A 25,688-nucleotide genomic window follows, 5' to 3' on the forward strand; every position below is an offset into this window, starting at 1 on the left:
AACATATGGATCCAAATCAGCCCCTTACGAAGCAACGCATAAACTAAGGTTTAAGCTTCTGTCACTCTAGCAACCCATCATCTACTTATTACTTCCCAATGCCTTCCCCTAGGGCCAAACAAATGCTGAAGTGTCATGTAGTCGACATTCACATAACACCACTAGAGGAAAGAAAACATACATCTCATCAAAATACCAAACGAATACCAAATTCACATGAATACTTATAGCAAGACTTCTCCCATGTCCTCAGGAACAAACGTAACTACTCACAAATCATATTCATGTTCATAATCATAGGGGTATGAATATGCATAAAGGATCTGAACATATAATCTTCCACTGAATAAACCAACTAGCATCAACTATAAGGAGTAATCAGCACTACTAGCAACCCACAGGTACCAATCTGAGGTTTTGAGACAAAGATCGGATTCAAGAGATGAACTAGGGGTTTAGAGGAGATGGTGCTGGTGAAGATGTTGATGGGTATTAACCCCCTCCCGATGAGAGGATCGATGGTGATGATTTCCCCCTCTCGGAGGGATGTTTCCCCGGCAGAACAGCTCCGCCGGAACCCTAGATTGGTTCTGCCAAGGTTCCGCCTCGAGACGGTGGCGCTTTGTCCCGAAAGCTTTCTTCTGATTTTTTTCTAGGGCAAAAGACACCTTATACCAGAAGATGGGCATCGGGGGGCTTCCAGGTGGCCCACGAGGCAGGGGGCACACCCAGGGGGTAGGGCGCGCCCTCCACCCTCGTGGACGGTGGGTGGCCCCCTCTGGTGCTTCCTTCGCCCAATATTTTTTATATATTCCAAAAGTGACTTTCGTGGAGTTTCAGGACTTTTGGAGTTGTGTAGAATAGGTATCTAATATTTGCTCCTTTTCTAGCCCAGAATTCCAGCTGCCGGCATTCTCCCTCTTCATGTAAACCTTGTAAAATAAGAGAGAAAAGGCATAATTATTGTGACATAATGTGTAATAACAGCCCATAATGCAATAAATATCGATATAAAAGCATGATGCAAAATGGTCGTATCAACTCCCCCAAGCTTAGATCTCGCTTGTCCTCAAGCGGAAGCCGATATCGAAAAATATGTCTACATGTTTAGAGATAGAGGTGTCGCTAAAATAAAATACGGACATGAGGGCATCATGACCATTCTTAGAATAGCAATATATATATATATATATATATATATATATATATATATATATATATATATATATATATATATATATATATATATTGTCATATGATTTCTTATGCTGAAGTAACAATCTATTCACAATGTCAAGTATGAATCAAAAACTTCATTGAAAAACTAGCAAACTATAATCTCAGTCATTGAAGTAATTGAAATTTATCATAACATCGGAAAGAGTCAATATAAGAGCTTTTCAGCAAGTCCATATACTCAACTATCATTTAGCCTTTCACAATTGCTAACACTCATGCAATACTTATGGGTATGAAGTTTTAATCGGACATAGAGAAAGATAGGGGCATATAGTTTTGCCTCCCAACTTTTTACCTCAAGGGTAATGTCAACAATAATGCTTTATGAAAACCCACATCCAATTAGATATATATATATATATATATATATATATATATATATATATATATATATATATATATATATGGATCTTTCCAACACATATTGCTTGCCAAAGGATAAAGTGTAAGGAAAGGTGAAGATCACCATGGCTTTTGCATAAGGTGTAAGACAAAAAATAAAAGATAGGCCCTTCGCAGAGGGAAGAAGAGGTTGTCATGTGCTTTTATGGTTGGATGCACAAAATCTTAATGCAAAAGAATGTCACTTTACATTTCCACTTGTGATAGGGACCTTTATTATGCAGTCCGTCGCTTTTATTTCTTCCATATCACAAGCTCGTATAAAGCTTATTTTCTCCACACTAATAGATCATACATATTTAGAGAGCAATTTTTATTGCTTGCAACAATGACAACTTACTTGAAGGATCTTATTTAATCCATAGGTAGATATGGTGGACTCTAATGGCAAAATTGGGTTTAAGGATATTTGGAAGCACAAGTAGTATCTCTACTTGGTGCAAAGAATTTGGCTAGCATAAGGGGGAAAGGCAAGCTCAACATGTTGGATGATCCATGACAATATAATTTATTTCAGATATAAGAAAACATAACCCATTACGTTTTCTTCCTTGTCCAACATCAACTTTTTAGCATGTCATATTTTAATGAGTGCTCACAATCATAAAAGATGTCCAAGATAGTATATTTATATGTGAAAACCTCTCTTTCTTTATTACTTCCTATTAATTGCAACAATGACCAAAACTATGTTTGTCACCTCTCAAGAACTTTTATTCATCATACTCTTTATATGTGAAGTCATCACTCTCCATAAGATTAATATGATCTCTTTATTTCTTTGTATTCCTTCCCCCTTTTTTTTCTTTTTTCCCTCAAGATCGTAGCAAGATAACCAAGACCTTGACTCAAGACTAATGTTTATTATATATAACTCACGGACTCGATTACATAGATAAGGATCAACACAAAACTCAAAGCTAGATCATACTAAACTTTATTCTACTAGATCAAGATATAACCAAAAGGATCGAACTAAGAAAAACAGTAAAGATAGAAGTGTGATGGTGATACGATACCAGGGCACCTCCCCCAAGCTTGGCAATTGCCAAGGGGAGTGCCCATACCCATGTATTTATGTCTCCTTCTTCGGAGGTGGTGCTGACGGAGTTGTTGATGATGTAGGCTTGTCGTCCATCTTCCAAGGCATAGGCTCACCAACATAGAAGGATGATCGAGTCTCTGGGATCCTCAAATCTGCAGCCAAACACGTCCTCTTGAATCTATATTCATACTCACAGTTTTGGTTTGGCAGGTCATAGATCTGGGCTTGGAGGTGCTCGATTTCTCTCGTGAAGCTTGAAGATGGTCTCCCCAATGTTCTTGGCATCCATCTTGTGGTTGTTGGTGAACTCCGCGATCATCATGTGGTTGACGTCGAGTCCGCGTTCCACCATCCCCTAGCACTTGAAAACTTGTTGCTCCAATGCCTCGAGCCTTGTCTCCACGCTTCCGGTCCTCCTTGGTCCCTCAACATCGCGGATGTGCAACAATCCCTCACGCATCTCAATGGTTTGAGGGTGTTGCAGCACCTCCGCGAGGTAGGGGTTGATGACCTTCTCGAAGAACTTGTCCTTGGGGGCACTTCAAGACGACATGGCGACCTAGATCTGTCGGAAAAACAGCTCAAAACAAAGACAGGAGATATTTGCATGATACAGTGATCAAAACCTTCGGGAGATTGTATAGTGAATTTTTATCGACCAAAAGAAGTATCGTGCATGAAAACGGAGTCTGGAGAGCACACGAGGTGCCCACGAGGCAGGGGGCGCGCCCAGGGGGTAGGGCGCGCCCTCCACCCTCGTGGAAGCCTCGTGTCCTTTTCCGGTCTGCTTCTTATTTTCCTATTTTCTTAAATATTCCAGAACGGAGAAAAATTGCCATTAGAACTACTTTGGAGTCGGTTTACTTACCGTACCACGTACCTATTCCTTTTCGCAGTCTGAAACATTCCGGAAAGTGTCCCTTATGTATTCCTCCGGGGTTACGGTTTCAATAATATTAGTTTCAACATTTATGGGATTACCTGAGATATAATGTTTGATTCTTTGACCGTTCACCACCTTCAGATTTGTGCCTTCGAAGTTGTTGATTTTTATGGAACCGGATTGATAGACCTCCTCGATAACGTAAGGACCTTCCCATTTAGAGAGGAGTTTTCCTGCAAAAAATCTTAAACGAGAGTTGTATAACAGAACATAATCACCTACATTAAACTCACGCTTTTGTATCATTTTGTCATGCCATCTTTTAACTTTTTCTTTAAACAGTTTGGCATTCTCATAGGCCTAGGTTCTCCACTCATCAAGTAATGTCAAATAGTCTCTTATCACCGGCAAGTTTGAAATCCTAATTGAGCTCTTTAATGGCCCATATGCCCTATGTTCTAGTTCGAGAGGTAACTGACATGCTTTTCCATAAACCATTTTATACGGAGACATATCCATAGGATTTTTATATGCAGTTCTATAGGCCCATAATGCATCATCAAGTTTCTTGGACCAATTATTTCTAGATCTATTAACAGTCTTTTGCAAAATTAATTTAATCTCTCTATTACTCACGTCTACTTGACCACTAGACTGTGGGTGGTAAGGAGATGCAATTCTATGACTAACATCATACTGAGCAAGCATTTTATGAAAAGCACCATGAATAAAATGTGAACCACCATCAGTTATTAAGTATCTAGGGACTCCAAACCTCGGAAAAATAACTTCTTTAAGCATCTTAATAGAGGTGTTATGATCAGCACTACTAGTTGGAATAGCTTCTACCCACTTAGTAACGTAATCAACGGCAACTAAAATATGTGTATACCCATTAGAGGAAGGAAACGGTCCCATATAATCAAAGCCCCAAACATCAAATGGTTCAATAACAAGTCAATAGTTACTAATATTACCAATTCTTTGACATTCATCACAAGACAAGACAAACTTACGGGCATCTTTGAAAAGAGTATGCCAATAAAAACTGGATTGCAATACCTTATGTGCAGTTCTATCTCCATCGTGGTGTCCTCCATAAGCCTCGGAGTGACACTTGCGTAGGATCTGTTCCTGTTTATGCTCAGGTACACAACGTCTAATAACACCATCTACTCCTTCTTTATAAAGGTGTGGATCATCCCAGAAGTAATGTCTTAAATCATAGAAAAACTTTTTCTTTTGCTGGTATGTGAAACTAAGTGGTATAAATTTAGCAACAATGTAATTAGCATAATCAGCATACTATGGAGAAGTAAGAGAAGCATTTATGACAGCTAATTGTTCATCAGGAAAGCTAGCATCTATAGGTAGTGGGTCATCAAGAACATTCTCTAACCTAGAAAAGTTGTCTGCAACGAGGTTCTCAGCTCCCTTTTTATCAATAATATGCAAATCAAATTCTTGTAGCAAGAGAACCCATCTAATAAGTCTGGGTTTAGCATCTTTCTTTTCCATAAGATATTTAATAGCAGCATGATTAGTGTGAATAGTTACTTTAGAATCAACAATATAAGGTCTGAACCTATCACAAGCAAATACAACTGCTAAAAATTCCTTTTCAGTAGTAGCATAATTTCTCTGGGCACTATCTAGAGTTTTACTAGCATATTGGATAACATTTAATTTCTTATCAACTCTTTGTCCTAGAACAGCACCTACAGCATAATCACTAGCATCACACATAATTTCAAAGGGTAAATTCCAATCAGGTGGCTGAACAATAGGTGCAGAAATCAAGGCTTTCTTAAGTATTTCAAATGCTTCTACACAATCATCATCAAAGACAAAAGGAACATCTTTTTGTAAGAGATTAGTCAGAGGACTAGAAATTTTTGAGATGTCTTTAATGAACCTCCTATAAAAACCGACAGGACCGAGGAAACTTATTATACCTTTAATATCCTTAGGACACGACATCTTTTCAATAGAATCAACTTTAGCTTTTATCAACTTCAATACCTCTTTTAGAAATTTTATGCCCCAAGACAATACCTTCATTAACCATAAAGTGGCACTTCTCCCAATTCAAGACAAGATTAGTTTCCTCACATCTCTGCAAAACTCGATCAAGGTTGCTTAAGCAATCATCAAAAGAAATTCCATACATGGAGAAATCATCCATGAAAACCTCAACAATCTTTTCACAAAAGTCAGAGAATATAGTAGTCATACATCTTTGAAAGGTAGCAGGTGCATTACATAAACCAAAAGGCATACGTCTATAAGCAAAGGTACCTAAAGGGCAAGTAAAAGTGGTCTTTTCCCGATCCTCTTTTGACACGGGTATTTGAGAGAAACTAGAATAACCGTCTAGAGAGCAAAAATGTGTATGTTTGGATAATCCTTCTAGCATTTGATCAATAAAAGGTAAAGGGTAATGATCCTTTGTAGTAGCTTTATTTAATTTGCGGAAATCAATTACCATTCTATAACCTGTAACAATTCTTTGTGGGATCAATTCATCTTTATCATTAGTAACAATAGTAATACCTCCCTTCTTAGGGACACAATGGACAGGAGTTACCCACTGACTATCAGCAACATGATAAATTATACCTGCCTCCAGAAGCTTTAGTATTTCATTTCTTACCACTTCTTTCATCTTAGGATTTAACCGTCGTTGGTGATTAACAACCGGTTTAGCATCTTTCTCAAATTTTATTTTGTGCTGGCATAGAGTGGGACTAATGCCCTTAAGATCATCAAGAGTATATCCAATAGCAGCGCGGTGCTTCTTCAGAGTTTTCAATCATTTCTCTTCTTCCTGCTCTGAAAGGTTAGCACTAGTAATAACATGATATATCTTCTTTTCTTCAAGATAAGCATATTTAAGAGTATCAGGTAATGGTTTAAGCTCAAATACGGGATCACCCTTGGGTGGAGGAGGATCCCCTAGGATTTCAACAGGCAAGTTGTGTTTCAAAATAGGTCCCTGTTTGAAGAATACTTCATCTATTTCCCTTCTTTCATTCATAAACATATCATTTTCATGGTCTAGAAAATATTGTTCTAAAGGATCATTAGGAGGCACGGAAATAGAAGCAAGCCCAATAATTTCATCTTTACTAGGAAATTCTTTATCATGGGGTTGTCTACGAAATTTAGCAAAATTAAAATCATGAGACATATCCCCTAAACCAACAGTAACAATATCCTTTTTGCAGTCTATCTTAGCATTAAGAGTATTCAAGAAGGGTCTACCAAATATAATGGGACAAAAGTCATCTTGTGGGGAACCAAGAACAAGAAAATCAGTAGGATATTTAACTTTCCCACACAAGACTTCAACATCTCTAACAATCCCAACTGGTGAAATAGTATCTCTATTGGTAAGCTTAATTGTAACATCAATACCTTCTATCTCAGCAGGTGCAATATCATGCATAATTTCTTCGTATAAGGAATGAGGTATTGCACTCGCACTAGCACCCATGTCACATAAGCCATGATAGCAATGGTCTATGTTTATTTTTAGTATCTGGTCTAGCAATTCTAGCAGCTTCATCACATAAGTAAATAACATGCCCATCAATATTTTCGACCAAGAGATCTTTAACCATAGAAATACTAGGTTCAACTTTAATTTGCTCAGGGGGTGTAGGTGTTCTAGCATGACTCTTATGAACCATAGTTAAAGCTTTAGAATGATCCTTTATTCTAACAGGGAAATGTGGTTTCTCAATATAAGCGGTAGGAACAATAGGATCAACATTATAAGTGATAGTCTTTTCTTCAACTTTAATAGGTTCTACTACTTTTACTTCAATGGGAGGATGATATTTAAACCACTTCTCCTTAGGAAGATCAACATGAGTAGCAAATCACAGAAATAAGCTACTATCTCAGAGTCAAGTCCATATTTAGTGCTAAATTCACGAAAAGCATCGGTATCCATAAAAGATTTAACACAATCAAACTTAGATGTTATACATGACTCCTTACCTTCGTCTAGTTCCCAATCTTCAGAGTTGCATTTAATTCTTTCCAATAAATCCCATCTGAATTCAATAGTCTTCATCATAAAAGAACCAGTACAAGAAGTATCGAGCATGGAGTGATTATTGAGAGAAAGCCGAGCATTAAAATTTTGATAATAATTTCTCTTGAAAGCTCATGATTGGGGCATGAATATAACATCGACTTAAGCCTCCCCCAAGCTTGAGCGATACTTTATCCTTCGCGAGGCCAAAAATTATATATATAATTACGATCGCGATGAACCAGATGCATAGGATAAAACTTTTGATGAAATTCAAATTTCAATTGGTTGTAGTTCCACGATCCAATATCATCACATAGCCTAAACCATGTCAATGCCTTTCCCTTCAAAGATAAAGGGAAGACCATCTTCTTGATAACATCCTCGGGCATACCTGCAAGCTTAAATAATCCACAAACTTCATCCACATAGATTAGGTGCATATCGGGATATATTGTTCCATCTCCTATAAAAGGATTAGCTAGCAGTTTCCCTATCATACCTGAAGGAATTTCAAAGTAAACATTTTCAGTAGGTTCAGTAGGTTGAGGAGCAACTCTTTGCTCTACTGGTCTGGGTGAAGATACCCCGAACAAGCCCACCAAAGGATTATTTTCCATAGTAACAAGTGACAGTAAATTTCAGCACACTATATAAAATTTTCCTTACCAAATTCCACCTACCAAAGGCGCTTCACTCCACGGCAAGGGCGCTAAAAAAGAGTCTTGATGACCCACAAGTATAGGGGATCTATCGTAGTCCTTTCGACAAGTAAGAGTGTCGAACCCAATGAGGAGCAGAAGGAAATGACAAGTAGTTTTCAGTAAGGTATTCTCTGCAAGCATTGAAATTATCGGTAACAGATAGTTTTGTGATAAGGTAATTCGTAATGGGTAACAAGTAACAAAAGTAAAAAAGGTCCAGCAAGGTGGCCCAATCCTTTTTGTAGCAAAGGACAATCCTAGACAAACTCTTATATAAAGGAAAGCGCTCCCAAGGGCACATGGGAATTATCATCAAGCTAGTTTTTCATCATGCTCATATGATTCACGTTGTTACTTTGATAATTTAATATGTGGGTGGACCGGTGCTTGGGTACTGCCCTTCCTTGGACAAGCATCCCACTTATGATTAACCCCCCTCGCAAGCATCCGCAACTACGAAAGAAGAATTAAGGTAAACCTAACCATAGCATGAAATATATGGATCCAAATCAACCCCTTACGAAGCAACACATAAACTAGGGTTTAAGCTTCTGTCACTCTAGCAACCCATCATCTACTTATTACTTCCCAATGCCTTCCCCTAGTCCCAAACAATGGTGAAGTGTCATGTAGTCGACGTTCACATAACACCACTAGAGGAAAGAAAACATACATCTCATCAAAATATCGAAAGAATACCAAATTCACATGACTACTTATAGCAAGACTTCTCCCATGTCCTCAGGAACAAATGTAACTACTCATAAATCATATTCATGTTCATAATCAGAGGGGTATTAATATGCATAAAGGATCTGAACATATAATCTTCCACCGAATAAACCAACTAGCATCAACTACAAGGAGTAATCAACACTACTAGCAACCCACAGGTACCAATCTGAGGTTTTGAGACAAAGATCGGATACAAGAGATGAACTAGGGTTTGAGAGGAGATGGTGCTGGTGAAGATGTTGATGGAGATTGACCCCCTCCGGATGAGAGGATCGATGGTGATGACGATGGTGACGATTCCCCCCCCCCCCGGAGGGATGTTTCCCCGGCAAAACAGCTCCGTCAGAGCCCTAGATTGGTTCCGCCAAGGTTCCGCCTCGAGACGGCGGTGCTTCGTCCGAAAGCTTTCTTCTGATTTTTTCCAGGGCAAAAGACACCTTATATCAGAAGATGGGCATCGGAGGGCTTCCAGGTGGCCCACGAGCCGGGGGGCGCACCCTCCACCCTCGTGGACGGTGGGTGGCCCCCCTCTGGTGCTTCCTTCTCCCAATATTTTTTATATATTCCAAAACTGACTTTCGTGGAGTTTCAAGACTTTTGGAGTTGTGCAGAATATGTCTCTAATATTTGCTTCTTTTCCAGCCTAGAATTCCAGCTGCCAGCATTCTCCCTCTTCATGTAAACCTTGTAAAACAATAGAGAAAATGCATAAATATTGTGACATAATGTGTAATAACAGCCCATAATGCAATAAATATCGATATAAAAACATGATGCAAAATGGACGTATCAGCATCCCTGTGACATGTGTCTGTCCAGACGATGATGAATGTCGTCACACCAGTAGGGCCCTAAGAATATCTCTCCATCGTCTGAGGAGCAAATCCCAGTCTCGAGCTATCTAGTTCCTCGTTATACGTTTCCAATGAACCCGTAAGTTACCGTTATGATCATCCTGTTACAGATGACATTGGAACAACCGCAAAGTGCACCGTCCGATATTGAGTGACTCGATACTCTCATGGTTTAAGTAATCATACATATGTTAACTCATATGTTATGGACTACAGACTTCAGACGATATAATCTCTAAGTATAATAAACAACTTGGGTCAATTCAACTCGAGTGTTCTTCCAACATCGTGATCTCAAATGTTGCCGGCATTTTGGTCATGCCCATGATCAGGAAAATAGAATCATCAATCAACACTTTGAGCTAGTCCTAGAGGCAAGACTATGAATCTTGTTTTACCATTTATAACTCTACACATTCCCATGAGTTTTTCTTCAAGTCGCATATGCGGCAATCATAGCAGCTATAGCATAGAATATAAATATTGACCATAAACTTGAAAATAAATAACATAATTATTATTGCCTCTCAGGCATATTTCTAACAGTGGTGGGTGAGGAATTTTGTCTGCCACGCTAAGACATTAGTAGTGGCCGACGCTTTTTTCCACCTGACACTGTAACTTTTCTATAATAGTTGTGGCGGGTGCCATGCATCGCCCGGCAATAATTTGAGCCCACCTATAAGCCTTTTTCCAGTAGTGCACCCATCATCAAGTAGTTGATGGAGGCACGCCAACGAGCCAGATCCGGTTGGAACTCAGCCATATCTAGCATCCCATCGTCGCTACACTATCCCATAAACCACTAAAGGCCGACACAACGTCGATGCGCGATGGTAAGCACTATCTGAGCGGAGGTGATAGCAAGCCTACCCCTAAACGTCGAATCAGAGGACATCGGAGTGAAGTCCTTGTACTCCGTTGACGTCGCTATGACCGGGCGGATGTTAAATCAATCTCCCACCAGAAGCGTTGCCAGAGAAACCGTGGAGCCACAAGAGGATGCCCGCGAAGGGGGCCGGCCTCCCCCACATATGCTCCTGCTTATGGGAAAGGAAAAGGCCCCGCCGCACTGTCGACTACACATTCTTGGCCCGACGGCGTCATTCGGCGACGAGCCGATGACCAAGGGGGTGATGGGGGTGAGTAGTGGAGGCGACATCACAATATAGGGTTCCGCCCATGTCGAGATGTTTTACGTAAAATTTAAATTTTCCAACCTATATGGAGCCAAGAATTATGTGGCTTCAAACAGCAATTTACATTTCAAATGTGAAAATATAGTTTTAATGAGATATTAATGTAGCTGGAGATTTTAGTGTGTATATATAGATGAAATGAGACAAGAAATGACGCTTTAAACTACTCCCTTTCTGTAAAAAAATATAAAAGCGTTTAGATAATTACTCCCTCCGTCTCATAATATAAGATGTTTTTGACACACTTTAATGATCTAAAAGCTTTTATAATTCTTTACGGAGGGAGTACAATTTTCATTTAAAATGTTTTGAAGACTAGTACAATTTTCCAAGCTTTATGGAGCCGTACCAGGTGTTCGCTAAATGGCTTCGTACAATCCACAGCCCACTCACTCACTCGTCGCTTCCAGCATCCCAAGCCCAAACCCTCGATCCCCTTTCTCCACCACGGCCGCCATGGCGCCGCCGCAGCCGCCGCTGGCCTCCATCCCCATCCCCGACGACCTCCTGGAGGAGATCTTCCTCCGCCTGCCCACCCCGGACGCGCTCGCCCGCGCCTCCGCCGCCTGCACCTCCTTCCGTCGCGTCATCAAAGGCCGCGCCTTCCGCCGCCGCTTCCGCGGGCTGCACCGGCCTCCGCTCCTCGGCTTCATGGACGCGGCCGGATTCCACCATGCCCAGGCGCCGCACCCCTCCGCCCCGCTCGCCGGCGCCCTCGCCCCCCGCGCCGCCGATTTCTCCTTCGTCCCGGCCGTCGTTTCTTCTTGCTCCTACTACGTCCCGCCGGGCGTCCAAGACGACGGGGAAGGCCCCCGCTGGCGCCCCCGCGACGTCCGCGGCGGCCGCGTCCTCCTCGATTGGATCTCCCTCCACCCCCGCACCGTGCGCATTTGTTGCTACCACGAAGACGACGCCGAAGTAAGCATCCTCATGGACGTTAATGAGCTCACCCCGCGTGACCGCCCCACGTGGACCGAACGGGAGCGGTGCAACGCCGCCGACTTCCACCTCGCCGTCTGCGACCCCCTGTCCAGCAGATACGTGCTGCTTCCAACCATACCTGAAGACCTCGCCGCCCAGCCGCAAGATTCTCTTTGGGAGTTCGAGCCTGTACTTGCTCCAAACACCAGCGAGAATGGGGAGGAGGAACCCTTCAAGGTGATATGCATAGCAAAATACCAGACCAAGCTCGTCCTCTTTGTCTTCCCGTCCACAACTATGCAATGGTGTATGGTGGAGTCTCCTGTCCTCCCTTCTTTGGATCAGATGTCCTGTTTTGACTGTGTGCGCGGTCGCTTCTACTGGACAGAACCTTATACTTGGAGCGACCATTTGATGGTGCTGGACACGTGCACCATGAGGTTTTCCACTGTCGATCTTCTCACCGGTTACCATCAGGAGCTCAGAGATCTGCACCACCAGAACTCTTATCGTGGACGTCCGAATTCAGTTGTTACGGGTAGGGAAGGAACCCTTGAGATGTTTTCTCTTGTCCGTGAGAATGGCTACTTTGCTCTCTACCATACCTCTCTACAGAATAATTCCCAAGAATGGAAGCTCGAGAAGGTCATAAGCCTGCCAGGGCAGTATCATGACTATTCCATTTCCACAGTGGGTGCAGCTGAGGGATTCTTGTTCTTCCAAGGCGCTCCAAAAGGTATTCGTATTGAGAATGTGGATTGTTACTCAATGGAGGTCAAGACTTATGAAATTACCAAAGTCTGTACAAGGATGGAGCAGTTCCTCAATCGCAAACGTGCTCTCCCCTGCTTTAGCTTCCCGCCGCTGTTATTGGAACCAACTATCTGATCAACTGGTAAGCCTAATTATTTTATTTTATGTTGCCATTGGGTGCATGCTTTGCTTGTTCTGTTCACATGGTTATATAGAAAGTTAATTATTGTTCTATTGGGCTTGGCTACCTTGTCAAACTAGCTAGAAGATGTAGCTAATTGATGGTTTGATTCTGCGCGCATGTTTAACAATTGTTTGCGATTGAGAAGATCAATGAAAAAAATACATACCAGTTTGGAAAGCTAGAGAAAATGGCTCTCTCGTTTGCCGCTTCATATACTACTTCTTTAGTCATACTTAGTAATTACACGTCACTCATCCAACTGAATGATGATGTTCAAAACAAGAACGTTGCACAACTTGTAAGCTGATGTTCGAGTACTCTTTATTTACCATGTGTTTTAAAGAGCATAGAGTTCACATGTTAAGGTCTGCTATTTTGTATTAACCTTGCTTCCAAACTGCAATAAGATGACTCTGAGATTCTTGGGAAGCACGAATAAATAGCTTGTGTGCCTTTGTTCTTAAGCTATATTGTACTCTGCAATTTAGCAAATAGGAAATTCCCGTTGCATCAACTGTGCAGTTGCTTCAAATTTCTAATCCCATGGTTATAAAGAAAGTTAATTATTGTTCTATTGTGCTTGACTACCTTGTCCAACTAGCTGGGACAGGTAGTCAATTCGTGGTTTGGTTCTGCATGCATGTTTGACAATTATATGTGATTGAGGTTTGAGAATGTTAATTCGAAAGAAAGATTACACACTAGTTTGGAAAACTAATTTTTATTGCTGCATATCTTGAGGAGAGAAATTGGCTTTCACGTTTGCATTGTTAGTCATACTTAGCACTTACTACAGCATCATTCATTCAATTCAGGAGCTATGCTCAAAATAAGAATGTTGCATAACCAGTAGGTTGATGTTTGAAGGCCTTGAGTCTTGTATTCATAAGCACTTCTTATTACGTTGTTATGTTTTCGAGAACAGATAGGGTTCCCCTGTTATGGTCTGCCAAGTTTTTGTGTATGTTCCTTCCAGGCTGCAATATACTATGGCAACTTGTGCGCCTTTGTTTAGCACATGCCTCCTTCCTAAGAAAATGGGACAGGAAAGATTCCCATTGCATCAACAGCAGCTGCCTAAAATTTCTAACTAACTAAATACATGTATGCAGATCAGAGCTCGCTAGCTTGATCTTGCTTGGGCCATACATCTGGAGTAGGATGGCAGATGTTCAAGGTGGCGATGATGTAGTATGACATGTCCGTATCAAGTAGTATGTAAGCAGGATATGTTGTCAGCAAGTTGAATTTGACCAGCACTGATGTCTAAGACTTTGGTTTATGTTGCGTACTGATTTTTGTGTTGGAACCTGGAAGCTTCGGTTTTATCTGCTTGGGTCCTGCCTTTCAATATATGTCCTTAGTTGAGAGCATCAGGTCCTCTATCAATCAATATTCTCAGGAATTTAAGAAACCTTCTCCATGTTCAAAAGGCTGAAAGCAGGGGGCATAAAAAAGGCCTCTGTGCGCACCTTCTGCTCTTCCGTCAGCTTGACTTTGCTCGGCTTGCTGCCACAATCAATACCTCCATCCTGATGCTTCTCTGCCTCTCTTGGAGCCAAGGGTTCTCCAGAGCTTACCTCACCAGGTGTGATTTCCAGGCTCCTATTGTATCATCAGCAATAAAATAGCATCACAAGTCCGCAAAACATTCATACTGAACAACAAAGTCCAAACACTAATGTGCAGAGTGGCTAGGCACGGCTTTCGTGTTATTTTTTGGGAAGTTTCTATTTCATTTTTGTTGATGAGATGAATCACGTTGAACTTAGATGTCTCTTTACTTACAGCTAACAACAACTGTGTCAAGTTCATCAGGATTGGGTCTTTAGGATGAAAAGGAATTATAAAAGAAGCCACACGATCCATGTACGATCAGAATTTATGATCATGTTGGTGAGGGGTTTTCTGCAACGTTCCACCACATTACAACCCGGCCCCACTTGTCAGAATGTGATGAAACGGGCTAAATCACCCGACCAGTGCTTTTTGCAATGACTTAACAAATTTTCCGGTGTTTTCTGCAACGGATTAACGAGTTGGTGGTTTTCTGCAAACCTAGCCACAAATGTGGTGGTTTCTTGCAATTGACTCTACATTCCAGGATCAAGGCATCTACAGCTATGAAATATTTTCAACCTGTCCTCACTCCCACTATCTTGATTGGGAATTCACTCTATTGGTCGTATGTTCTTGGCGGAGCTTGCATAATTGAGTTTGATTTGGACACGCAGAGGCTGGCACTGATAGAGCCGACGCCAAATGCATATGCCCACGACGATACCGTTTTCGCGGTTATGCCAGCTGAAGATGGTGGCCTTGGCTTAATCGTTGTGTTGGGCTTCCGCGCCCAACTATGGAAGTGGAAAGCTGGTGTTCGTCATGATGATGCGACATGGGTTCTCGGAAGGACTGTTGAACTAGACAAGCTTCTTCCTCTAGGAGCAGCAGGCAAGAGGAAGCCTCTAGCCTTAGTGGGATTCGACGAGGAAAACAATGTGACCCTTGTAAGGACATCTTGTGGCATCTTCCTGGTCCATCTCCAGTCAATGACGTTTAAGAGACTCTGCAACAGTGGCAGCGCCAGGGATATCCATATCTACAATGCATTCTCAAGTTTCTATGATGCAGGTAATACACATGACAAGGTACTAGTTTTTCATACGTTCAATCACCTTCCAGCATGACAAGATACTAGTTTTTCATATGTTCAATGATTGCTTGGTGAAATGTCTGTCATAATCCTTGATTTCCGTAATGATCATTTTAGTTCATGTCGTTTCGGTTGTTTCTTTTGCTGCCAGATGATTTTCTTTAAGAACAACAGTACTCAAGGGCGTTGTTGTAGTCTATTTAGCCAGACACATTGAGAAGATCAATGAAACAAAATTACATACCAGTTTAGAAAGCTAGTTCTTATTGCTCCATATCTTAGTAGAGAAAATGGCTCTCTCACTTGCCGCTTCATATACTACTTCTTTAGTCATACTTAGTAATTACGCATCACTCATCCAACTGAATGATGATGTTCAAAACAAGAACGTTGCACAACTTGTAAGCTGATGTTTGAGTATTCTTTATTTACCGTGTGTTTTCAAGAGCATAGAATTCAGATGTTAAGGTCTGCTATTTTGTATTAACCTTGCTTCCAAACTGCAATAAGATAGCTCTGGGATTCTTGGGAAGCACGAACAAATAGCTTGTGTGCCTTTGTTCTTGAGCTATATTGTACTCTGCAATTTAGCAAATAGGAAATTCCCATTACATCAACCGTGCAGTTGCTTCAAATTTCTACTCCCATGGTTATAAAGAAAGTTAATTATTGTTCTATTGGGCTTGACTACCTTGTCCAACTAGCTAGGATAGGTAGTCAATTCATGGTTTGGTTCTGCATGCATGTTTGACAATTATATGTGATTGTGATTTGAGAATGTTAATTCCAAAGTAAGATTACTCAATAGTTTGGAAAGCTAATTTTTATTGTTCCATATCTTGAGGAGAGAAAATGGCTTTCACGTTTGCATCATTAGTCATACTTAGCACTTACTACAACATCATTCATTCAATTCAACAGTGATGTTCAAAATAAGAATGTTGCATAACCAGTAGGTTGATGTTTGAAGTCCTTGAGTCTTGTATTTATGAGCACTTCTTATTTACATTGTTATGTTTTCAAGAACAGATAGGGTTCGCCTGTTATGGTCTGCCAAGTTTTTGTCTATGTTCCTTCTAGGCTGCAATATACTATGGCAGCTTGTGTGCCTTTGTTGTTAAGCTATACTGTACTCTGCTATTTAGCACATGCATCCTTCCTAAGAAAATGGGATAGGAAAGATTCCCATTGCATCAACAGCGGCTGCCTAAAATTTCCAACTAACTAAATACATGTATGCAGATCTGAGCTCGCTAGCTTGATCTTGCTTGGGCCATACATCTGGAGTAGGATGGCGGATGTTCAAGATGGCGCTGATGTAGTATGACATGTCCGTATCAAGTATCGTATGTATGTAAGCAGGATATGTTGTCAGCAGGTTGAATTTGACCAGCACTGACACCTAAGACTTCTTTTTATGTTGTGTACTGATGTTTGTGTTGGAACTTGGAAGGCTTGGGTTTTATCTGCTTGTGACCCGCCTTTCAATCTATGTCCTTAGTTGAGATGATCTATTTATCAGTAACTTAGAGTGAGAGAACTTAGCTTTTATCTGCATGAGTGGAGTGGACGAGTTAGTTAATTTCTTCTATTGACATGCTTGTGATGAGTTCAAATTCTGGATGAGTATGTTCTGCAAAAATGATGGCTTGGCTGTACTAGAGCTGCATGCAAACATTAAAATTCAGAGCTTCAGAATTCTCAGATAAATGTACTCAAATTTGTGTTGAGAGCATCAGGTCCTCTATCAAAAAATATCCTCAGGAATTTCAGAAACCTTCTCCATGTTCAAAAGTCTGAAAGCAGGGGGCATAAAAAAGGCCTCTGTGCGCACCTTCTGCTCTTCCGTTAGCTCGACTTTGCTTGGCTTGCTGCCACCATCAGCACCTCCATCCTGATGCTTCTCTGCCTCTCTTGGAGCCAAGGATTCTCCAGAGCTTACCTCACCAGGTGTGATTTCCAGGTTCCTGTTGTTACACATCGGCAATTAAATAGCATCACAAGTCCGCAAAACACTCATACTGAGCAACAAAGTACAAACACTAATGTGCAGAGAGTGGCTAGGCAGTTTTTTCTGGGAAGTTTCTATTTCATTTTGGTTGATGAGATGAATCACATTGAACTTAGATGTCTCTTTACTTACAGCTAACAACAACTATGTCAAGTTCATGAGGATTGGGTCTTCAGGATGAAAAGGAAATATAAAAGAAGCCACAGGATCCATGTACGATGAGAATTTATGGTCATGTTGGTGAGGGCAACAATACCAATTGATTTTTTTCATGCATTTTTCTTTTTTTGTTATTTAAAATGTTTTTTTCCTTTTAAAAAATGTTAGGTAATTTTTAAAAATCGTTCACCATTTAATTTATTTTGTGAAGTTTTAATAAAAGTTTTCTTGTATTAAAATAATATTCATATAATTTGAAAAAAAACTCTTTTCTATATGATTTTTTTTCATGTAATTCCAAAAAATGGCATGTGCTTTTTTTTCATAATCTAAAACATATATATATATTCTGTTTTAAGAACTCCATGTGATTTAAAAAGTGTTTGTGTGTATTAAAAAAAGGATGTTGATGCATTTTGAAAAAACAATTATACAATTTAAAAGTGAGTGTAGCGTATGAGGGATGGTGTATGGTGTAGGTTGTAGCGGGCGGATTGGCCACGTTCAGACACAATGCGATCAGGTGGACACTGCGATCATGGTTTTTTGGAATGATGATAAGCGATAACACAGATGAGGGACCTGTAGAGGAGTCTAGAGTTGTGCTTATTGTGCTAGAAGCATTTGTTTTTTTTCTCTCATTGCAATGCACGGACATGTTTGCTACTCACTTCGTTCCTAAATATAAGACCTTTAGAGATTTCACTATAGACTATATACGGATGTATATATACATACTTTAGAGTGTAGATTCTCTCATTTTGCTCTGTATATAGTCCATATGAAATCTCCGTATATACCAATATTTCACAGTATTAGTAATCTCTACTTCTAATGGAGCAGTTGGTAGTCTCCGCCGGTCAATTTTCGTCCCACCACTTTCGTCCGGGTTTTTTTTCGTAGGTTAATCTTCGTAGGTTTTTTTGCCTGGTTTTTCTTTCGTATCTCACCCCGCACCTAAAACAAACAGCCAACGAGGCTCCCTCAATCTCGATCTATTTCATCTCAGCCTCCAGCCCCGAGAGGAGCCGCCGCCGCCGCCGCCGAGAGGAGACGCCCCAGCCCCAAGAGGAACCACCGCCGCCGCCGCCGCCGAGAGAAGACGCCCTAGCCCCAAGAGGAGCCGCCGCCACCGCCAAGGAACGAGGTCGCCGCCGCCGCCGGGGAACGAGGTCGCCGCCGTCACACACTGCCTCAGATCCGTTGATCTCTCTCCTCCTCGCCACTCCTCACTGCCAGCCCCGCACAGCTCTGCCTCCACGGCAGGGATTCACTCTATGGCGTTCAAGAGAGGTGGATGCAGCCGCCATGCTGCCGATCCGGTCCTTGCTGCTGGATCCGGCCCTCTCCACCCCTCCTCCCAGTTCGATCCAATGACGAGAGATGCGGTGTTGGAAATATGAGCAAATTACTACGAGATTTAGTCCGAATAAACAGAAGATAAATCATGACCACAACAGTAGAGATTAAACTAATCATGTGAACTAGCATAGCAGATGAACATATCACATCTAGGGCACATACTAGAAGCATGAATTCTACCACGATCTCGAACAGGAAGGATAGAATCACATACGGTGCAGCAGGTGCAGCACCGCCGGCGTTGACGTTGTCGCCCATGTCGTCGAGGACGAGGTTGCCGAGGTCGGGGAATAAGTCGTCATTCGCGAAGTCGTCGCTGCCAGCAGTCGCGCGAGTGCGCTCCCCAAAAACCTGATCGCCCCTCTCCCGTACAGGATCACGAGAGGCGGGGTTCCGGAGGCCTGCTGTCCCTTCTCGCGGTGCACGCCGGAAGGAGGGATGGAGAAGACTTGCTTGGCGGCGCAATGATCTGGAACGGTGGTGAGAAACCATACGAAGCGGCGGCGGCTAGGGTAGACGTCTGCCTGACTATATAGTGCGGGCCGGGTAGGTCGTGGGAGTAAACCCCGTGTCCGAGTCGTCACGATCCAAAAGAATCGAAAACGGTTCAGTAATTAACGCGTCTATTAATTATTAATTAATGACTCATTAATTTTCCCATGCAGCAAAAATATAGACAACGTGCATAGCTCTGTCCTCGGCTCGGCTCAATCCCGCAGCCGGCGGCGCGGCGTGGCGAGGCGTGGCGTGGCGAGGCGAGCGAGGAGGAGGAGCGCGCATGTAGGTCTCCTCTTCTCATGCTCATACAAGTGGTAGAAGAGCTCACCTTATAAAGAGGTGCAACTCTCTCTCAACTTCCGGGGTGGGACTAAACTTTAGCCTCACTCACTCCACTCACATGTGTGCATGAACGGGCCAAGAGAATTTCAGAATTTTAGTTGGGCTTTGGGCCAAAGGCCTACTAGCAAAATTCCAACAATCCCCCACAAAGTCTCATTGGCACATCTCATCATTTAGTTCCAAAACATTGTTTTATATATCGGTGCTTAGTGGAGACTGTGAAGTTGAACTTCCACTTAGAAATTTATGCTACACTAGATCACAACTTGAATAGTGGACTATGCCTTGAACTACAAGTTTTCTATGAAACTAGTTTCACACAAATTCTTGACCGATACTGGGCTGCCGCAAGGCTTCCCCGCGGGTGGAGCGTATACGTCATACTTCAGGGCCTTTCATGAATTTATTAGAGAACGTCCAATTCTCACAGACTGCGACGTTAACAGTCAAATTCATATAGGTGTGTTCCTCAGAAAATGTTCTGCAGGACAACATCTCTGCTTACCCGAATAAGCCACTTGGAACACATTAAGATAAGTATCAACCTGCCATGTAGATCAGGAGAGTATTGCATCTTCACGGAGTGGGATAATTAATATAGGGATACTCTCCTCCCAGCTGACCAACAGCTTGTCTCCCACATCCACTTCACGGGATCTCCGATCACATAGAGTGGGTTACCACTATGGACAACTCATGCGGTGGGTCTCAAACCCATCTCCATCGATGCATTATCTATCACATTACGTGATAGACTCTTTGTGAAGGGATCTGCCAAGTTTTTCGACGTTTGGATATAATCCAACGTAATAACTCCGGAGTTCCTCAATTTTCTGACAGATTTTAGTCTCCTCTTCACATACCTTGAGGACTTCATATTGTCCTTAGAACTGTTTATCTTGATGATCACAGTTTGATTATCACAGTTCATCAGGATAGGGGGTATTGGTTTTCAACCATAGGTAAGTCCATCAAGAGTTCACGAAGCCACTCTGCTTTAACAGTGGCAGTGTCTAATGCTGTGAGTTCTGCTTCCATAGTTGACCTCGTTAAGATGGTCTGCTTGCAAGACTTCCAGAAAACAGCGCCACCACCAAGTGTAAAAACATAACCACTTGTGGCCTTAATCTCATCAGCATCAGATATCCAGTTTGAGTCACTATAACCCTCCAGTACCCTTGGATACCCGGTGTACTGAATCCCATAGCTCGCGGTGCCTTTCAAATAGCGCATAACTCTCTCAAGCGCATGCCAATGATCATCTCCCGGTTTTGACACAAACCGACTCAGCCTGCTCACAGCAAAAGAGATGTCAGGCCTCGTGGCACTCGCCAAATACATAAGCGAGCCAATAATCTGAGAATACCTCAGTTGATCTCTAGCAATCCGTCGATTCTTTCGAAGCAACACACTAGCATCATATGGAGTTGGAGAAGGCGTGCAGTCGCTATATCCAAAACGACTCAAGACCTTTTCCACATAATGAGACTGAAGCAGTGTGATCCCACCATTCTCATCTCTCAACAGCTTGATGTTTAAGATAACATCAGCTACTCCTAAATCCTTCATCTCAAAACAGCGAGATAAGAAATCCTTAACCTCCTTGATTAAATCAAGTTTGGTTCCAAAGATCAATATGTCGTCGACATACAGACAAAGAATAACTCCTTCGCCCCCACCATAGCGATAGTACACGCACTTGTCACCATCGTTTACTACAAAGCCGACAACAGTTAATGTTCTTTTGAACTTCTCATGCCACTCTTTAGGAGCTTGTTTAAGGCCATATAAAGACTTTAATAACTTGCACACCTTTCCTTCCTGACCAGGTACTACAAAACCATCTGGCTGATCCATGTAAATTTCCTCCTTCAACTCTCCATTGAGGAAAGCCGTCTTAACGTCCATTTGATGAACGAGAAGACCATGTGAGGCAGCTAGTGATAGTAGCACCCGAATTGTGGTCAGTCTAGCCACGGGTGAGTAAGTATCAAAGAAGTCTTCACCTTCTTTCTGGGTATAACCCTTGGCCACAAGTCGTGCCTTGTACTTTTCAATCGTACCATCAGGTCTAAGCTTCTTCTTGAACACCCACTTACATCCTACAGGTTTGCACCCATAAGGACGGTCAGTGATCTCCCAGGTACCGTTAGCTAAGATGGAATCCATCTCACTACGTACAACTTCCTTTCAGTAATCAGCATTAGGAGATGCATAGGCTTCTGAAATAGTCCTGGGTGTGTCATCCACGAGGTACACAATGAAATCATCACCAAAAGACTTTGCAGTCCTCTGTCTCTTACTCCTCACAGGAGTTCCATTGTTACCCTCAACAGGATTCTCAACGTGTTCCATCGCAATGGTGGGTTCAGGAATTACAGTGAATTCCTCGCTAGATGGAGTAGGTATCTCCTGATTTGATGAACTCGACATATCCTTCATAGGAAATATGTCCTCAAAGAAAGTTGCATCATTTGATTCCATAATCGTACCAACATGCATGTCGGATACCTCAGATTTTATTATCAAAAATCTATAGCCGATGCTATGAAAAGCATAGCCCAGAAGAACACAATCCACGGTTTTTGGTCCAAGCTTGCGCTTCTTGGGAATTGGTATATTGACTTTCGCCAAACAACCCCAAGTACGTAGGTAAGAGAGTTTCAACCTTTTTATTTCCCATTCCTCAAATGGAGTCATGGTCTTATGCTTTGTGGGAACTCGGCTTAGGACATGACACGCAGTCATTAGCGCCTCCCCCCACCATTTCTTGGATAGACCCAAAGTGTCTAACATGGTGTTAACCATACCAGTTAGAGTTCGGTTCTTTCTTTCGGCTACCCCATTTGACTGGGGTGAGTAGGGAGGCGTCCTCTCATGGATTATACGATGTTCCACACAAAACAGATCAAATTCATTGGAAAAATACTCTCCACCATGATCGGACCTAAGTCGTTTAATTTTTCGATCAAGTTGGTTCTCTGCCTCAGCTTTATAGTTTTTAAAGAAAGTCAAAGCCTCATCTTTTGATTTCAGAAGATACACATAACAATATCTAGTGGAGTCATCAATCAACGTCATGAAGTATCTCTTTCCACCTTTTGTCAACACGCCATTCATCTCACAAAGATCAGAATGTATAAGCTCTAGTGGCGCCAAGTCTCTTGCCTCTGCAATCTTATGGGACTTGCGAGGTTGCTTAGCTTGCACACATACTTGGTACTTGGAGCCTTTGGCAGTAGAGATTTTCGGAATTAAATTCATATTGGCTAACCGCGTCATGCAACCAAAGTTAATATGACAGAGTCGTGAATGCCAAATATCAGACTCATTATTGTGGCAAACATTATTAATAACTTTAGTGCAAATATCTGACAAAGATAGGCGGAACAAGCCTCCACACTCATAGCCTTTTCCAACAAATTATCCACACTTAGAAATTACAACTTTATTGGATTTGAAAACCAACTTAAAACCATCTCGACATAAACGGGAACCGCTAACGAGATTTTTATTGATGGACGGCACATGATGAACGTTCTTCAGACGCACAGTCTTCCCCGAAGTAAACTTCAGATCGACCATACCAACACCTCGAACGATGGCATGTGACCCGTTCCTCATCAGCACGGGTGAAGTCCTTGTTGCCTGGTAAGAAAAAAACATGGAGGCGTCAACACAAACATGTACATTGGCACCGGTGTCAATTAACCAATCAGGGGATTGAAATACTGAAAGGATGGTAGGAAAAATACTATATCCTGATTCCTTCATATCAGTATCACCGATGAGAACATTAGCGGACTTGCCGCTCTTCTCATGTTCGCGCTCCTCAAAGCGGTTAGGACACTTCGGAGCCCAGTGATTAGGATCACCGCAGACATGGCAAAGTCCCTTCCCCTTCTTATGAGAATTCTTCTTGAAGTTGGTAGAATGTGATGGCTTGTTCTTTGTATCAAACTTGCCTTTGTCCTGAGTTTTGTTCTTATTGTTTTTGAACTTGTTGGGCTGGGAGTTCTTCTTCTGTACCATGTGGGCACTAGAACCTCCCTCAGCAACTCGAGCACGTGTGTCCTTTGCTCTCGCCTTCTCTTCAACATCAAGAGTACCAATGAGATCCGCAACGGAAAACTCCTATCTCTTATGTTTCAGGGAAGTAGCAAAATTGTTCCACGAAGGTGGAAGCTTGGCAATGATGCCTCCGGCAACAAATTTGTCCGGCAACACACACTTGAAGTACTCAAGTTCTTTTGTGAGCGACCGTATCTCATGAGCCTGCTGTACAACAGGGCGCTCATCAGTCATCTTGTAGTCATAGAATTGCTCCATGACATACAACTCGCTGCCGGCGTCCGAGGCACCAAACTTGGCCTCGAGCGCAGCCCACATGTCCTTGCCGTTGTCAAACGACATATACGAATCCACAATGGAGTCATCAAGAACACTCAGAAGAGCGCCTTTAAAGAGGGTATCGATCTTCTCAAAAGCTTCCAGCTGTGCTGGATTAAGATCGCCCTCAGGCTTGCCCTTGGTGGCATCGTAGCAGCCCATGGTCTGAAACCAGTAGTCTGCTCTCGTGTGCCACCTCTTATATTGCGCCCCCTTAAAGGCAGGCGGCTTCAGATGCGCAGCAAAACCACTCGGAGTAAATTGCCTATAATCAGGTTTTTGGATTGTTGGAAATATGAGCAAATTACTACGAGATTTAATCCAAATAAACAGAAGATAAATCATGACCACAGCAGCAGAGATTAAACTAATCATGCGAACTAGCACAACAGATGAACATATCACATCTAGGGCACATACTAGAAGCATGAATTCTACCACGATCTCGAACAGGAAGGATAGAATCACATACGGTGCAGCGGGTGCAGCACCGCCGGCGTTGACGTTGTCGCCCATGTCGACGAGGACGAGGTTGCCGAGGTCGGGGAAGAAGTCGTCGTTCGCGAAGTCGTCGCTGCCAGCAGTCGCGCGAGTGCGCTCCCCAAAAACCTGATCGCCCCTCTCCCGTACAGGATCACGAGAGGCGGGGTTCCGGAGGCCTGCTGTCCCTTCTCGCGGTGCACGCCGGAAGGAGGGATGGAGAAGACTTGCTTGGCGGCGCGTACGGTGGTGAGAAACTATACGAAGCGGCGGCGGCTAGGGTAGACAACGTGCATAGCTCTGTCCTCGGCTCGGCTCAATCCCGCAACCCGCGGCGCGGCGTGGCGAGGCGAGCGAGGAGGAGGAGCGCGCATGTAGGTATCCTCTTCTCATGCTCATACAAGTGGTAGAAGAGCTCACCTTATAAAGAGGTGCAACTCTCTCTCAACTTCCGGGGTGGGCTAAACTTTAGTCTCACTCACTCCACTCACATGTGTGCATGAATGAGCCAAAAGAATTTCAGAATTTTAGTTAGGCTTTGGGTCAAAAGCCTACTAGCAAAATTCCAACATGCGGTTGGTGCGCGCGGGTCAGAGGATGGACGAGCTCTTGTCCTTCATAATCCACTCCTAGACTGTTTCGTGGTGGCCGCGCTCCTTCCGACGTTTGCCCTCCATCATCCACTCCTTCCTCAATGGTAAGTCTCCTCTTCTTCTTAATCAGTACCTCCCACCGCATGTGCTCCTGTGCACCTCCATCGTAGTGTATTCAGTTTTTATTCAGATTTTGTGATAGGGACCATGGCGATCGGACTTGCGGGCGACGCGACTACA

The 25,688-nt window shown here is 42.6% G+C and overlaps 1 protein-coding gene across 8 annotated transcripts; it reads left to right on the forward strand.

Moving 5' to 3' along the window:
* Window positions 1–11,501: 11,501 nt before the first annotated feature.
* Window positions 11,502–17,209, forward strand: LOC119330769. 8 transcript variants are annotated; one of them, XM_037603893.1, is made up of 4 exons: window positions 11,502–12,919; window positions 14,074–14,549; window positions 14,752–15,592; window positions 16,857–17,209. In XM_037603893.1, exon 1 carries the CDS (start codon window positions 11,560–11,562, stop codon window positions 12,910–12,912), a length of 1,353 nt encoding a protein of 450 aa, XP_037459790.1. In that variant the 5' UTR covers window positions 11,502–11,559; the 3' UTR covers window positions 12,913–12,919; window positions 14,074–14,549; window positions 14,752–15,592; window positions 16,857–17,209. The 8 variants fall into 8 exon arrangements, with proteins under 8 accessions (XP_037459790.1, XP_037459791.1, XP_037459792.1 ...); XM_037603894.1 differs by having other exon boundaries at window positions 14,780–15,592; XM_037603895.1 differs by having other exon boundaries at window positions 14,074–15,609.
* Window positions 17,210–25,688: the final 8,479 nt, after the last annotated feature.

The sequence above is a fragment of the Triticum dicoccoides genome, chromosome 7A (genome assembly GCF_002162155.2).
Source record: "Triticum dicoccoides isolate Atlit2015 ecotype Zavitan chromosome 7A, WEW_v2.0, whole genome shotgun sequence".
NCBI classification, from domain to species: domain Eukaryota; kingdom Viridiplantae; phylum Streptophyta; class Magnoliopsida; order Poales; family Poaceae; genus Triticum; species Triticum dicoccoides.